The 16,108-nt window shown below is 41.5% G+C and overlaps 1 protein-coding gene across 3 annotated transcripts in view; it reads left to right on the top strand.

Moving 5' to 3' along the window:
* PROSER2 (proline and serine rich 2) overlaps positions 1–16,108 on the top strand; it is a 40,158-nt gene that overhangs the window by 4,032 nt on the left and 20,018 nt on the right. For 2 of the 3 annotated variants that reach the window (XM_061181635.1, XM_061181638.1), the window contains exon 2: positions 14,196–14,415. In XM_061181635.1, the coding sequence (XP_061037618.1) occupies positions 14,278–14,415 (138 nt within the window). In that variant the 5' untranslated portion in view covers positions 14,196–14,277. Of the gene's footprint in view, positions 1–6,761; positions 6,831–14,195; positions 14,416–16,108 lie in introns of those variants that run through there. The other variant, XM_061181636.1, reaches the window with a different exon arrangement.

Genomic DNA, 16,108 nt, shown 5'->3' with positions numbered 1-16,108 from the left:
TTTATATCATCAGCATCTTGCATGTAAGTATAGTTATTTTTATAGGACTTGGTTTGTATAGTATGTACCTTCTGAAACCCTCATTCTATTGTTTTGGTTTTGTTTCTTTCTCTGCTTTCTCTTTCCGGCTTCTGCTGCTCCTTCCAGGAGACCAGTTGTCTGACTAGTGCTTTTTTAATATTTAATATTCTACCTATTTTAGTTATTGGTCCGAAGGCCTGGGCCATTCGTCTCTTCATTCAGCAGTATTTGTAGGCTGTTGGGCCACTTACCATGTGCTGATCACTGAGTCGTCACTGGAGATATAAACCTACTACTCCTCATACGCTTCTCTTTTGGATGTTTGCAGATTACATTTTACTTTTTTAAATTAACTGATTCATAGAGCCTGGCATAGTGAAAAAGAGCAGTACTTAACTTTCTCCACCAGAAGTTTCAATACCAAACAGCCGTGTAACCATCGGGTTCACCACTTTACCTTTGTGGACCTCGGTTTCCTGGTCTGTAAAACGGGGGGCAGGACTAAATGACTTCTCAGGCCCTCTCAGACCTTGAAACTGGAGATTATACATTCACGATTCACCACAGCTCTCCCTTACAAATGAGTGTATGTAAAATAGTTTATTTTGTAAAACTTAAAGGAATTATCTTGTGTGGGAAAAAAAAAGATGCCTGTGCTCCTTTATACTAGACAGGTGAGTTTGGTCAGTTGCTGTTTTCCAGAATGGCACATTTGACATTTTCTGTGAAGATTCAGAGGGTCTGAAGAGCTTTTGTGAACATTTAAGTTCCTTCCATGCTGGGCACACCTGGGAACATAGAGGTCAATGAGTGTGGTCCCCGCTTCGAGAATCTTGTGATCTAGTAACAGAGATATAGGTGTCAAGTGGGAGTCTATCTCAGAGGCCCACAGGTCTTCAGGGAATGGAGGACAGAGGTACCCTTTCTTTCAGGAGGATGTAACGGAACTGGGCCCAGAAGGGCAGGATAGTGGATGTCAGAATGGTAGAACCGTGGCTTTGCTCATCACGCCGAGAAGTTTAGCCTTGAGTTTGGGGGCATGAACCGCTGATGCGTCGCGAGTGGCCTGTGTTCTGCTGTGGACGAGACATTTGTACACTGAGGCAATAATTTGAGTTGAGCGGGGGGTTGAGGGTTGAGGAAGGGAGGATAGAAAGATGAAGGAGATAAGACAGTACAGACAAGGGGATGGCGCTGAAAATGTCCAATGTTGAATAGAAGTTCTGGTGCAGAAAAAGTCCGAAAAAGCATTCTTCTGGAGTGGAAACCTAAAGCCTAAATCCAACTCTTTCTGACCTCAGTTTCCTCATATAACTTGTCCTCCACACGTACTAGAAAACCAATGAATATGTGGTCTGAGCTCCTGCTGATACAGGCAGCTTCACTTCATCAGTCAGATTGTCTGTAAAGTGTGTGTGAGGTGAACCTGTTGTGTATTTTTCCCCCCTATTCATTCCTTTGTGATTTCAGAGGTATCATCTGAGGAAAAGCATTTTAGTATCAATGTGTAATAAAGCCATACTGCAACCAAAATTGCATTTCAAGGAACACTTCGCTTTTTTACAATGTTAATTATCAATTCAGTTCCAAAACTGTTAGGTTAACCATAGAAAACTACCTATATTCAACTATTTTTGACCTACGCCAATGGCAGCTTCATACAATTCAATTTACTAACTGCGGGCCAGGGGTCTGACCCTTCCCTTCTCAACCGCTAGAAGAATGTTGCCGGGAACTTGAAAATCCACATAAAAATACAGTGTGTTAAATACTGTATTTCCTACCGAATTCTCATGTCAGTCTTGTTTTTGTTTTCCAAAGTGGTGAGGAGCCGGACAGCTTCAATAGCCAAGAGGTCTTTGTCAAATTTTGAGTAATTTGAGTAATTATCAAATTCCACTGTTGATTCATTTAAGGTGCTGAGCTTTCTCTCAGAGAGGCTGATAGGGGGGCCTTGAAATGCTGACATCAATATCATCTTAACTGTTGGTTAGAGTTATCCAGTTTTTTCAACAAACATTCGGTTGTCCACATTTCTTTTTTTTTTTCCAGTTTTTTAAATTGAAATATAGTTGATTTACAAAGTTGTGTTAGTTTCAGGTGTACAGCACAGTGATTCAGAGATATATATATATATATATATATATATTTTTTTTTTTTTTAGGATTCTTTTCCTTTATAGGTTATTATATAACACTGAGTAGAGATCCCTGTGCTATACAGCAGGTGCTTGCTGATTATCTGTTTTATACTGGTTGTCCCCATTTCTTTTTTTTTTTTTCTGGCCATGCCCCGCACCTTGTGGGATCTTAGTTCCCTGACCTGCACCCCCTGCATTGGAAGCACGGAGTCTTAACCACTGGACCGCCAGGGAAGTCCCCTATTTCTTGAAAAAGTTCTGAAAGCCCCTTGTCTCTTCCCCTCTATTAAAACTGGGTAGGAGTTTGCACCCAAGGGCCTGGATTTGCAGGGAAGGAGTTGAGTGCTTTGTTCCTGGGTTGCAGGAGGTGTCCAGGAAGAGGGAGGAGAGAGCCTCTGGAGATGCACACACAGGGCTGGCAAAGAGATTGGGGAAGACGGGGTTCAAAGTTTGACGCAATGGACTGACCCAGCAGGAGGTCTTGCGGGAGCTTTGCCCCCCTCGGGTTTGGATTTAAATCTGTTCAACCTGAGATAAGAAATGTAAATCAGATCTTGGCTTCCAGTCTAACCAGGTGTTGTAAATACCAGCGCAGGATGAACATGCTCTCGGTCAGCTTTATTTTTGCTGTGAGGAGGAATGAAAAACTCAGCTAAGAATTTTTTTGAGCTTCTCAGAAGAAAGAAAAAGCATTATAAAACAATAAGGTATAATTGTTATGACAAGTAAGAAGGTCTACATTTTAGCTCCCCGGAGTAGGGCATAGTGCGTGCTCTGGTGACGTTTGCTGAATAAATAAAGAGAAAGCACACAAGCTTGTTTAACGAAACAAGAGCAACTTAAGCTGGGATTTTTCCTTTGATTTTTTTTTTTTAATTTGTTAAACAATCCAGAAATGCAGTAGGCATATAGAATGTAAATTTTTTTTAAATGAGCCAAAAATCAAAATTTGAAGTGTCTACCTTTGCAAACATTTCATCAGATGTAACTAGATTTTCCTCCTGTTGATGCTTTTCTGTTTGCTTCTTCCTGGGTCATTACTTTTTGTTATTAGTAACAAAACTCAAATCTGGTCAAGGTTTTTTCAGGTGAGGATTTACGTTGGGAAAATCTGATTTCTGAATCTTCTGTTCAGTGGTAGTACACTGGTGGTGGGAGGCTTCTTCCCTTGGGGCCTGTTAACCAGCCTACCTGGCTGAGGCCTCTGCTGTGAAAGTGTTTGCTTACCAGTAGGCGAATCAGTTACTTTCATGTGGCATAGGGCCTTAAGTAAATTAATTACTGCTTCCTATTAATAGTTGAAACTATTCACAATTGAGAAGATCTGAAACCAACCTTGTTTTTTACATTGTTCAGTAAGAGCTTTTCCAAAAAAAACCTCTAAATGAAAGCATGCTAATTCTTCTGGAGAAGTAAAACTACCAGCCTTTGAAGTGTTTGTCTTTAATACCCTTGAGTGCCAGTTAAGAGTTTAAGGTCCTAAGTTCTTAACAGCAGACATTTTCAGAAGTAAGGGAAAAAACCATTCAGAGAAAAAAGCGAAGGAAAAGGAATGCTAAACCATTGACCATGTCAACCGTTTAAAACGGCAGACAAAATTAAGCCTCCGCCCCCAGCTCTCCCAGCAACAACCAGCCTCTACCTGAAAAAGATTTCCCTTTGATGTTCTGTGCTGGGATCCAGTTCTAGTTTGCTAGTTTGCTTAGTGAGTATTTTTTGGAAGCATTCTTTTCTTTCCAAGGCTTTTGTTTTCTGGACACGGAGAAAGAGCCCATACTAAAGAATAGTTACTACTTATTTATTTTACTTCAGCTGTTTATTTGTGTAGAGGCCCATTTTAGAAGTTAATGTTGGTCATGGTTACACCTGTCGATGTACACGTGTGTGCATTCATCCTGATAGTTATTACATGTTAATATCGGGAAGCATTACTGGCTTAGTGTGTCCGATGTTATTGGTGCCAAGTTTGTAACAGATCATTATTTGTGTTTAAAGTTACTCCCCTCCTGCTCCACATTTGCCCTTGATTGGAATATAAAGGTTGACTGAGAGTAATTTCTCATAAATTTCAAGGCTTTGGTCTCTGAATATGACAGAAGGATAAAGGACAGTTACTGCAACAAGGTTAACATGTCTGAAACGACTCCTACGTGTTCAAACTTTTCTTCTACATCAAAGGTCTGTTTTAAGGATACTCTCATGGTTTTAGAGTTTTAAAATATAAATTTTGTGTTCATAGCAGCACTATTTACAATAGCCAAGACATGGAAGCAACCCAAGTGCCCATCAACAGATGACTGGATTAAAAAAACATGGTATATATGCAATGGAATATTACCCAGCCATAAGAATGAATGAAATACTGCCATTTGACGCAGCGTGGATGGACATAGAGAGTATTTGCTTAGTGAAATAAGACAGAGAAAAACTAATACTATATGATATCAGTTATACATGGAATCTAAAAAATAATACAAATGCATGTATATACAAAACAGAAACAGACTCACAGACATAGAAAACAAACATGATTACCAAAGGGGAGATGGGGGAAGGCAGGGACAAATTAGAGGTATGGGATAAACAGATACAAACTACTATACATAAAATAGATAAGCAACTCGGATATACTGTATAGCACAGGGAATTATAGCCATTATCTTAAAATAACCTATAATGGAATATAATCTGCAAAAAATACTGAATCACTATGCTGTACACCTGAAGCTAACACAATATTGTAAAGCAACTGTACTCCCATACAAATTTTTTTAAAAATAAATAAAACATAAATTTTGGTTAAGTAACAAATACTAAGTCAATATTTTGGGATAAATATTTTCCAAAATCCTGTGGCTATAGTTTTAGAAAAAGAGAGAGAGCGCTTTGCCTGCAAGTCTAGTCTAACTGAGGAAAAGGAATTACGAGCATAATGAAATCTGATGTGATGAGTTATATCAGAGGGACAAAGGTGGCATCATGTGGTTAACAAGTGGTGGAAAGTAAGCAGTAGGTACTGGAGGAGCCAGGCGATGGGCAGCATCCTGAAGGAAGGCTAGATGGGGTTTGCCATCGTTCATGAGCCAGGCTTTGAGGATGGGGAGGAGAGGGACAGGGAAGCAGTCCAAACGTGGCTCACACCCGAGCAGAGCATGAAGGAGACCCGGCTGGATAAAGGGTTCCTATTGTGGGAATAAGTGTGAAGAGACAAGGTTAGGCCAGATTCCAGACACACTTTAAAGCCCTATGTTCTTACAGCTCCTTGGCAGGATTCGTTAGGAAAATGAAAATGGTGCCCACTTTGATAGGCCTGTGGTCCCAAAAGGAATCCAGAATTTCAGAAAGGTTAATTAGGTCTTTGCAATTCACTGGTGAATGTTGAACTGAATCTTTTTTTTTAATTATTATTATTATTTTTAATTTTATTTATTTATTTTTGGCTGCATTGGGTCTCAGTTGCTGCACGCGGGCTTTCTCTAGTTGAGGTGAGTGGGGGCTACTCTTCATTGCAGTGCACGGGCTTCTCATTGCGGTGGCTTCTCTTGTTGTGGAGCACGGGCTCTAGGCTCGAGGGCTTCAGTAGTTATGGCACACGGGCTCAGTAGTTGTGGCTCATGGGCTCTAGAGCGCAGGCTCAGCAGTTGTGGTGCACGGGCTTAGTTGCTCCGCGGCATATAGGATCTTCCTGGACCAGGGCTCAAACCCCTGCATCGGTGGCAGGTGGATTCTTAACCACTGCGCCACCAGGGAAGCCCTGTTTTATTTTTAACAAAGTTTTTGAGGGCAGAAAACTTGGAAGAAAATGAACTACAGGACCCCAAACGACTTTTACTTGCCTACCAGGTCAGCTCTCTGTACATTTGTGTCTAAATGTGCATCTTTGGTACTGAGAGGGATGGGAGGGGCCAGAGACTATCCTTTATGTGTGAAATGGGAGGTGGGACTGAGAGTTGTGTTGCATTATCAGGTGTGCTGTCATAACTAGAGCACAATCATTTCTATGGAGTTCATCTATAAATTATTTTTAGGGGGAGAAATGAAATGATTAATTTAGTCTAAGAATTTTATTCAAGCCGTAATTAAGTTGAATAGTAGAAAAGAAAGAATATCAGGACTCCGTTTCCTTTTAACTTATGGATTAGGTTAATAAAACAATATAAAAGAGTCTTGGCATCAATTACAGCTTCATCTTCTAGGTAATTTCTCATTATAAAACTCATTTTTGTTAATGCACATCACTCCCATAAAAACAGGAATGAGCAGAGAACCAGACAGAAAACTATAGAAGCTATAGAAAACTATAAAAGTAGGACCCCTGTCTTCTTTGTCTGTGTAAATCAGAGCAAAGTACATCAGTACATGTTCAGACAAACAAAGGTTGTCAAGAACTGCCAGCATTAAGGCCAACAATGGCTATTTTGTGTTTTCTGATTATTTCATCTAAGAGTGTGTACGTTGCATGAAAAATGGCTCTTTCTTTACTTTCGCCCACTGTTTAACCATAGGAAAAGCCCATGAGTGGTAATGAGCTGTGATGACTCAGAAACAGTTCCCACTGGGAAGCTCCTTCATTTTTAATGTCCTTGAAGGTCAAGAAGAACATATCTTTTTGAAAGCGGCTTGGCTGTTAAATCATCATATTGGGATTTCTCAGGATATAGTCTTCAAGGTAATTTCTGTCCTAAGATTCTTTTTCTAGGTTTGGGAACAAATCTTCCCAACATTCCTGTGAATGGAGAGTGAGATGATGAAAGACTGGGATGTAGGTTTGCACATGGGTCTGGCCCTTGTGGATGGCCCAATATGGGAAGGGGGTGTTTTTAAAAAGCTCATTTCTCCTCCTTTCCCAGCTAAGCTGTGCTTCTGCTGACTGTACCGAAGCTGTGGTGGTTCATAGTGGTGTCTAGACAGGAGTCGGGGTCTCTAAACCTGGATCATAGCCCATGGGGTTCAGAACCCTAAGACCCAACCTTTCTTTCCTTTTGTGAAGCGTTTGCCTTGGCTGTGAGTTGGAGCAGTTCTCTTTTTAAAGTGTAATGCAGACATGCTAAGCAAAATTAGTTCCACATCACTTGGTTAAGGAGGATCATTTTCCCCTTCATTTTCAGAACTGCAAAGACAATAATCACCCTTGTGATTTTGTTTAGCATGTCTGCAGGGAATCTAAGTCTCAGAAGACGTGATTCCCTTCCCCCCACCAAGTGGGACAAAGCTTAGTAGTTGAATGTAAGGGAACTTATCTATTTGTTCCAGTTTAGATTCTTAGGTAAATTGGATCTGGTCAACCTTTCCCTGGCTAATTTTGAGCTAAATTATGATCCAAGAAAAATTTAAATTCAGGGTTTCTCCTTCCTAGTTAAGCCAGACCACCTTCAGCGGTTCCCTCCTAAATTGCCCCAGGGTTTCTAGATTATGGGTGTCTCCTCCGCTTCTCTCATTAAATCCAAACTCATCTGTCCTGTGTCATCTCCTGAGATCTGGACTTTTCACAGTTTCCCAGGTGATAAAATGATCTGATAAATCATTATTATTCAAACCTGCAGGAAATCTTTCTTATTGTTTTTCGGGCAGTAAGAGGTGTGTAAGAAAACAGTGTCGTGGAGCAGACCAGGTGTAGACTATAGTACAGTCGATGTGTGCCACACCCCCCATCCACCCATCCGCACCACTGGGATGTGTCCCTGGTTATGGATGTAAAATACAGTGCTGTGTGTGCTTTAAATGTATACACATGGATTGTGCTACACTCCATACATTTCAAGATCCATCCACGCCATCATCCAATTGATTGCTTCTGACTGATGAACAGTATTCCATTGTAAAAGATTTACCTTGTTTTTGCTTATTCTTGGAGTTCATCTTTTGTTAAATCTTTTCCCAAGTAATATAATGTATATATACATATATGCATCTTTATTTTATGCTATTTTTAATTAATTAATTAATTAACTATGGCTGCGTTGGGTCTCTGTTGCTGCACCTGGGCTTTCTCTAGTTAGGGTGAGCAGGGGCTACTCTTCGTTGCGGTGCGCAGGCTTCTCATTGCGGCGGCTTCTCTTGCTGCTGAGCACCGGCTTTAGGCGTGTGAGCTTCAGCAGTTGTGGCACATGGGCTCAGTAGTTGTGGCTCCCGGGCTGTAGAGCGCAGGCTCGGTAGTTGTGGCGCACGGGCTTAGTTGCTCTGTGGCATGTGGGATCTTCCTGGACCAGGGATCAAACCTGTGTCCCCTGCATTGGCAGGAGGATTCTTAACCACTGCACCACCATGGAAGTACAATTTTATGCTATTTTTAGTGGTATCTTTTTAGTTGTTGTTTGTGGCTAGTATATAGAAATTGATTTTTTTTTTTTTTTGTATATTGGTTTATCCCCAGTGACTTTGTTAAACTCTTACTGATTCTAATAATTTGACAGAATTTTGGAGTTTTCTACAATGACTGTAATTATCTGTGAATAATAACATCTTCCTTTTCAATCCCTATACATTTTTTTTCTTGCCTTATATGTGGGTTATGACTTAAGATACAATATAGAATAGAGGATGGGATGGTGGTAATGGGAGTGGTTTTAATGTTTTGCCATCAAATATGATGTTTGCTATAATTTTTATGGATATCTTTTGTTGGGTTAAAAAAGTTCTCTCTTCATAATTTGTGAAGTTTATTTTTAAATTATGCATAATATTAAATTCATCCAATGCTTTTGGTCATCTATTGAGATGACTGTATGATTTTTCTCCTTTAATCAATTAATGTTGTATTGTATGTTGGAAAATCAACGTATTCCAACCTTGCATTCTTGGGATTAAGTCATCTTGGTCATTATTTGCTTTCTAGATCCAGCTTACTAATAATTTTGTTTAGGACTTTTTGTATCAATGTTCAAGAATGACAGCAGCCTATAATTTTTTCTTCTTTATATATTCTTGGGTTTTGGCATCAAGGTTTCAATAGCCTCAAAATGAGATGAGTTTGTTTCTACTTCTTCTCTTCTCTGCAAAAGTTTGTGTAAACTTACAGTTATTTGTTTCTTGAATGTTTCATAAAACTCTCTAGTAAAACTTTCTGGATGTGCTGTTTTCTTTGTTGTAAGATTTTTATATAATGATTCATTTTCTTTAATGATTATATGACTATTCAGGTTTTTTCTTTTATTCTTGGTTTTAGTTTTAAGGAGATCTTCTCTTAGGAATTTGTTCATTTCATCTATCTTTTCAAATTTACTGGCATAAAATTGTTTATAATACCCCCTTTTCAATACCTGTGGCATCTACAGTTATGTTTCCCTTTTCATTCTGATATTGTTTGTCTATTTTTTCTTGATTAGTTCTGCCAAAAGTTTGCCAATTTTATTAGCATTTTCAAAACAATAAATTTTGAAATTTAGTTCTCTATTGTATGTTTTTCTATTTATCTAATTTCACATTCTTTTTTACCCCTGTCTATTCTGTGTTTATTCTTTTGGTTTTTTTCTAATTTAAACATTACTTGCTTGGTTCATTAAATTCCAGCCTTCTTTTCTAACATTGTAAGCATTTAAGTGATGTTTTAGCTACATCCCACAGGTTTCAATATGCAGTATTTTTATTATCATGTAGTTCTAAATACTTTCTACTTTCTAATAATATTTCTAAGAGTTACTTAGAAATATAAATTCCTAATGACATGTATTCTTCTGATTATCTTTAGGTCACTGATTTCTAATTTAATTGCTTTGTAGTAAAATAATGTGTTTTCTGATACCACCAGTCTTCTGAAATTTGCTGAGACTTGATTTCTGGCCCAGGATGCCATCAGTTTCCATAAGTATTCCATGTGAACATGAAAAAATATGTATTAAGAAGTTGCTTCACTTAGTATGCTGTAAGTGTCACTTAGATCATACTTGTTAATTGTGTTGTTTAAATCTTCTTTATTCCCAGTCTGCTGGATTTATCTATTGTTAAGGTGTGCAGAAATCTCCCACTATAATGGTGGGTTTATCAACTCATGTTATTTATCTTTGAGGTACATGCAGATAAATCGAAATTTTTATCATTTTGAAGTAATCCTCTTTGTTTCTAGTAATTCACTTTTGCCTTCGTTTCCTTTGTCTGATCTTACAGTAATGATTCCAGCTATTTCCTATCCGTCCATTTCTCCCTCCCCACAGGCAGCCTTTGTTCGAATTTTTCTCGTGTATCCTTCCAGAAGGATTCTATGCACATCAAAGCATAAACATAGATATTTTTCATTTATTTCCCTATACACATGGAAGTATACTAGACTCTCTTCTGTCCTTTAGCTCTTTCCACACTCCAGAATGTGTCCTGGAGAACATTGAGCGGCCTCCTCCTTCTTTTAAATCGCTTGTCCTGATTGCTTTTAGGTTCTCCCCTCTGGTGCTATCACCCTCCCAACTGTTGCCAGAGTCATCTTTCTAACCTATAAATGTGATGCTGCCTCTCTCCAGGGCTCCCCATCACCTGTGGGTGAAGTTCAAGATTCAAGTCCCTCTTCACTCGGGTCCACTTCTCTGTGTGCCTCTATTTGCACTTTCTCCCTTTTCCAGCTCGTTCTGTGTTGTGCTTTAGCTCATTTCAGGGCTTCACCCCAGCCACTCACGACTTTTCAATAAGGCCATGTATTGCTTACTCTCTTTCTATGTTTGGAATGCCCAGCACGGTTTGTTTAAACCTGAAATCTCAAACATCTCTTATTGCTGGCCTTTCTGAAAGTCTCTGAGCCCTCCGGGGAGTATGGGCACCTTCCCTCTGCTCCCATGTGCCCTATCTTGGCGCTGAACACGGTGATGCATCCGTCCTCCATTAGAGTTGGTGCCATGTGGCAGAATTCCTTGTGGAACTTGATAAAAATGCACATGCTCAGCTGTTACCCCCACAGATGTATTCAGTAGATCTGGTTCTGACCCGTTCCTGGATTAAGTTCCTCTGGGGAGGAGATGCCTCTTACCCATCGGTCTTTCTCTAGTACCTGGAATCTGCCCCATGTGAAGTAGGAGAACAGTAAACATCAGAAGAACATGCTAAGACTAGAAAGGAATATAGGGTTCTAAGTGAAGCAATGATTGATTGATAGGACGAACTCTGATTCTGCAGCCTGTGGGGAGTGGGTTGAAGGTGATTGCTTTTACGAGAGTGGTGACATCACAGTGGTGTTTCAAGATTAATCCAGCAGAAGAATACGGCAAAAGGATGGCCAAGAGTGGAAAAAACAAGAACAGTCAGATGCGGTAAAAATGGTCCTGAACTCGGGAGGGGGACCAGAAAGGAAGTGGATCCAACTGACATTGGGCAGGAAAACTCAACAGGGCTGGGCAGCTGGTTGGTTGTGAGTGGCAGGGACAGGGAGGGGTCAAAGATGTCCCCAAAGCTGTTTGTGTGACGAGGCTGAAAGCCACTGTGCCTGAGGACAGGTCTTTGACAAGATGACTCATCTCTGGGGTTTGGTGAATAGTGGAAGGACCTAGCTCCTTGGGCTGCTCTGCAGACCTGACTGTGGCCATCTGGGACTTTGACAGATTGGGGTGATAGTGGGAGGAGGGCTGGATGCCTTCCATCCAGGCCATTCTAGGTCTTTCTGGAATGTACAGGGGAGGATGAAGAGGAGGAGCTGCCTTCCTCTCTGGCTCCAGTGCACTCACTTTGGAGGTTCACTTGCCCCACCAGCTCCACCAGTTCCACCAGCACCATCAACTCAGATGGCTGCTGTGCCCTGACCGGCCATGCTCGGCAGACAGAGATTTACCAAGACTGTAGATCACTTGTGACCGTCAACCTTACCAGAAAAGGATGTTGCTAGTAAATACCAAGCAACAAACACAGGAAGCCAAAGAGAATAAACAGAAACACGCACACGCGGCTCTAGTTTCCCTTCGTGGCGCTAGCTTGTGGCGCCCCCTTAGTGAGCCTGCTCTGCGCCCTCTGGGAGAAGTCAGTTTCTTCATCTATGGAGCCCTCTTAGTCTGACCCTGGCCTCCCTTTTCTAAAGTGCACTCTGTTAGCAAACACAAAAAGTGAGCCCTTGTTTGGGCAAGGAGACTAGATACTGTGAGGTGGTCATGACCTCACAGACTCACGGCTCTGGCTGCTCTGTCAGACGGATCTGCTCCTGCTTCTTCATCTCACGCTCTCCCCTTTCCAGTGCAGACCTTGCCCCCCGCTCAGAAATCCACTCCCCATAGTGGCTCACCCATGCAATTCTATATTTTTGGCTCCTGGGGAACTAGGACCAGGGAGCCCCTGGTTCTCAATTCCTTAAGAGATGAAAGAAGATTGACAGCTTGAGCCTATGAAGGATATTGAACCAAGGTTTCCACTTTCTCCCCAACAGACTCTGCCTTCTGGAGAATTCTGATTAGCTTCCTCATCTTCTTTCAAGGGAATAATTTGTAGAAGTCTAAACACTACAGTTTTACAGCATCAGAATAGCTTTTAAAATGCTAGTAGCACAGGAGAAAGGCGTGCTCTCGGATGGTGTAGTCAGTTGCCACCCTCCGCCCCATGGAGGGACCCATGTGCTGTCTCATTGCACAGATCCGGAGCCAAGTTCCAGGTCCTGCCCCACCGAGCACACGGTCCCCCGGGTCCCTCACTGGAGGTGAATCAGTACCTCGCTTCCTGTGTTTCCTCTCACTGTTGTCAGGGGAAGACTCACTGCCCGCCCCCCCGCCCCCCAGATGGCACCTATGGTGGTTTTAGCTCACGTGCCCCTCAGGATTCTTTAAGGGCTCATAAGGCCACCTGGTGGTGCTTTCAGTCTAGGGAGGGGTGAGCATCTATTTCCTCACTTGCTGTAACATCAGGTCATATGTAATGGACAGGAGGCATATTCCCTTATTCCCTACTAGCCTTCTTTGGTCTTCTGGAAGGTTTTGTTGAACTCAGTTGTCTGTTGTTCAGGGGCTGAGCTGAATTTCCTGCTGGAACAGTCAGAGGACTGTATGAGACTAGGGCTCGTGGGGGGACGGTTTCAGTGTCCTTGTTCCTGAAAGTGGGAACATGAACTTCCCGATGGTATTAACTGATGGGACCTTAGCATTTTATGTAGAAACTGCGGTAGCATCATGGCCTCCAAAGAGTCTGGAATTTCGGAGATGTCAACCAAACTTCCATTAGTAATTTGTTAGCTCTTGTCACTTTACCTCAACTCTGAACTGTAACAAGGCTGGAAAAGGAACCATAATGTGGTGTCTGAGGCAGAAAAGAATAGAATTTATAAGCAGTACAGGGAAAGCCTGAGTCTGAGTGTGACGGAGCGTGAAAGTACAGACCCGAAGAGCAGAGGACGGCGCCAGAACATTATTTCATCAAATTTTCAGTACCAAAGAAATTTTTAGTACACCCATCTTTCCTTAAAAATAATTCTTACTACTACTCAACCATAAAAAAGAATGAAATAATGCCATTTGCAGCAACATGGATGGACCTAGAAATTACGATACAGTCAGACAAAGACAAATATCATATGATATCACCTATATGTGGAATCTAATATATGAACTTATCTACGAAACAGAAATAGACTCACAGACATAGAGAACAGACTTGTGGTTGCCAAGGAGGAGAAGGGTGGGGGAGGGATGGATTGGGAGCTTGGGGTTAGCAGATGGAAACTATTATATATAGGAGGGATAAACAACAAGGTCCTACTGTACAGCACAGGAAAATATTGATATATTCAATATCCTGTGATAAACCATAATGGAAACGAATATAAAAAGAAATATATATGTATGTATAACTGAATCACTTTGCTTATACAGCAGAACTTAACACAACATTGTAAATCAACTATACTTCAATAAAAAATAAAATAAAGTAATTCTTACGTCTTCATAATGGAGAAGGAGATAAAGGAGAAATGGAAATGAGCATCACCAAACAAGTTGACTTCGGGGGTCCTAATTATCTTAGTCCTAACGGTCGAGGCTGTGGACCAGCCGACTGTATCTTGTGACGCCTGTTCGTCCTGGGGGAATGAGGCCTTCGCTGTCTGAGCTCACTAACCCTTGTCACCTTGTGCTTACTCCTCCAGAGGTGACCCACTACTTAGGCATGGGACACCGGCCCCTTCCCCACTTCCTGTGATTGAGCCAGCGGCTGGGGTTACTGTGGGGATGCCTGTCCATCACCAGAAGTCAGACTCTTGGGAGATGGACCCTGACTTGTTGCCCGGCTGCAGGCTCGGTGACCTGAGCAGAGGAAGCAGTCTGGAGAGTCGGACCAGCAGCTCTCGTCCCAGAAGTCTCACTCTGGTGAGTCCCTGTTTCTCTGGTGCTCTGTGTGCTTGAATGTTGGCTGATTTCGCCCCCCTATCAGGAGTATCTTACAACATCCTTTTGGGGTAACTAGCTTGACGTCTTGGAATACTCGCTCTCTGAAGCGGCATTTCAGTGTGAATCGTATTAAGTTTTGCACAAAATCCAGAGCAGTGATAACTTGGCTGCTAAGACCCAGAGCATGCCATGCCTGAAGGTGGCCACCAGCCCAGGCCAGGGCACCTGCCTTTCAGGTCCAATGACTGGAAGAAAGGAAACACCTCACAGGATAACATCAAATTCACTTTAAAACAGATGTTTAAGTCCTTTACAAATATAAATGCTTTCCTATCCCTTTCTCTCGGCATCCAGACCTTTACATTAAGTGTCAACAAGCTTTGGGAACTTTCACAAAAAGTCTTTAAAGTTAAGAGATGATCTTTTGGCCCTCCCCACCACTCAGGGTATTCACCTTTCAGGATGGAGACCTTCATATTCATAGAGGGAAGGACAGGAGAGAGTCCACCTTGGATCTCAATAATAATGGTCCATTGTTCATCTCAGCCCATCTTCAATGGGAGCACAAATTTTCTAAAGATACACCGATCCCTAAAATTAACCCCAGCTATGCTGAACATAAGAAAGAAGTGTACAGAGGGCAGTTAATAGTAACAATAGAATTTTATAGGCTCCTACTTGCATATTTTCTTTTTTTCAATCACCATGGTAAGTATGTAATAGATATTATTTGATTCGCCAAAGGAAAAATATATTACAAATTACTCTCTGAATATCTGAGAATCTATAAATCCTTAAGAATAGAGAATTTGGGACTAATTTTTTAATTTAAAAACTGTATTTAAAGAAAATGTTAAAAGAATAGGTAGAAAGACATACAGATTAATACTCCAGTCATTAGTGGGGTCTGTTCTCCAGAGCACAGTTAGGAAGCAGCTCTGCTCTGATGTAGAGGGTGTTTCTAAAACGTGGCGTGGATAACTTAGGAACCATAGTCTAAAGGGCTGCCCTGTGTGCGTGGGGAGGGAATAAAGTCGAGAATGGTCATCAGATGACCTCGGTCTCTGAGGAAATGGGTATAGTGCATTATGAGTCAGTGCTCGAATTATTTTCTTGCCTTTCACATTCATTTTCTTATTGAACTTGAGGCAAATCTCTTAACATCCTTTGTACCATGGCCTCTTTTGATAGAAAGTTGAAGTAATACCTGTTCGCTGTCTCTTCCTGGGAGAGACCATAACCCCAGGTGTGTCAAGTGCGCTGAATTTGGGGCAGGAAAGTTGCTACTTTTCTATCTCCATTGTAGTCATATAGGGTCCATTCTTCACATGAACCAACTCATACCCACTCTCACCACATCCTCTGTGGTGGGTCAAACTCATATACTCCAAAGACAGAAAGGACTTGATTGAGCTCTGCAAACCCGTCCATGGAGGACTGCCTTCCATCTGTTCTATGTAGGTGATTTATCCCTTTGCTCAAATACTGAAGCACTGTTCTCGGAGGTGAGGACAGAGGCAGAGCTTGCATTCTAGTGGCTGTGGTCCACCCTGACAGAATAGGCTGCAGATCTGTTTCCCCAGGCAGCAGACTCTGAGATGGACAACGTTACAGTACAGGAGGCTTATTAGGGCTGTTCCTGGGCTCAACATCTGGAAGGAAGAAGAAGCAG

Source organism: Eubalaena glacialis, chromosome 2 (genome assembly GCF_028564815.1).
Source record: "Eubalaena glacialis isolate mEubGla1 chromosome 2, mEubGla1.1.hap2.+ XY, whole genome shotgun sequence".
In the NCBI taxonomy this organism is placed as follows: domain Eukaryota; kingdom Metazoa; phylum Chordata; class Mammalia; order Artiodactyla; family Balaenidae; genus Eubalaena; species Eubalaena glacialis.
This window is presented reverse-complemented; position numbering and strand designations above follow the sequence as displayed.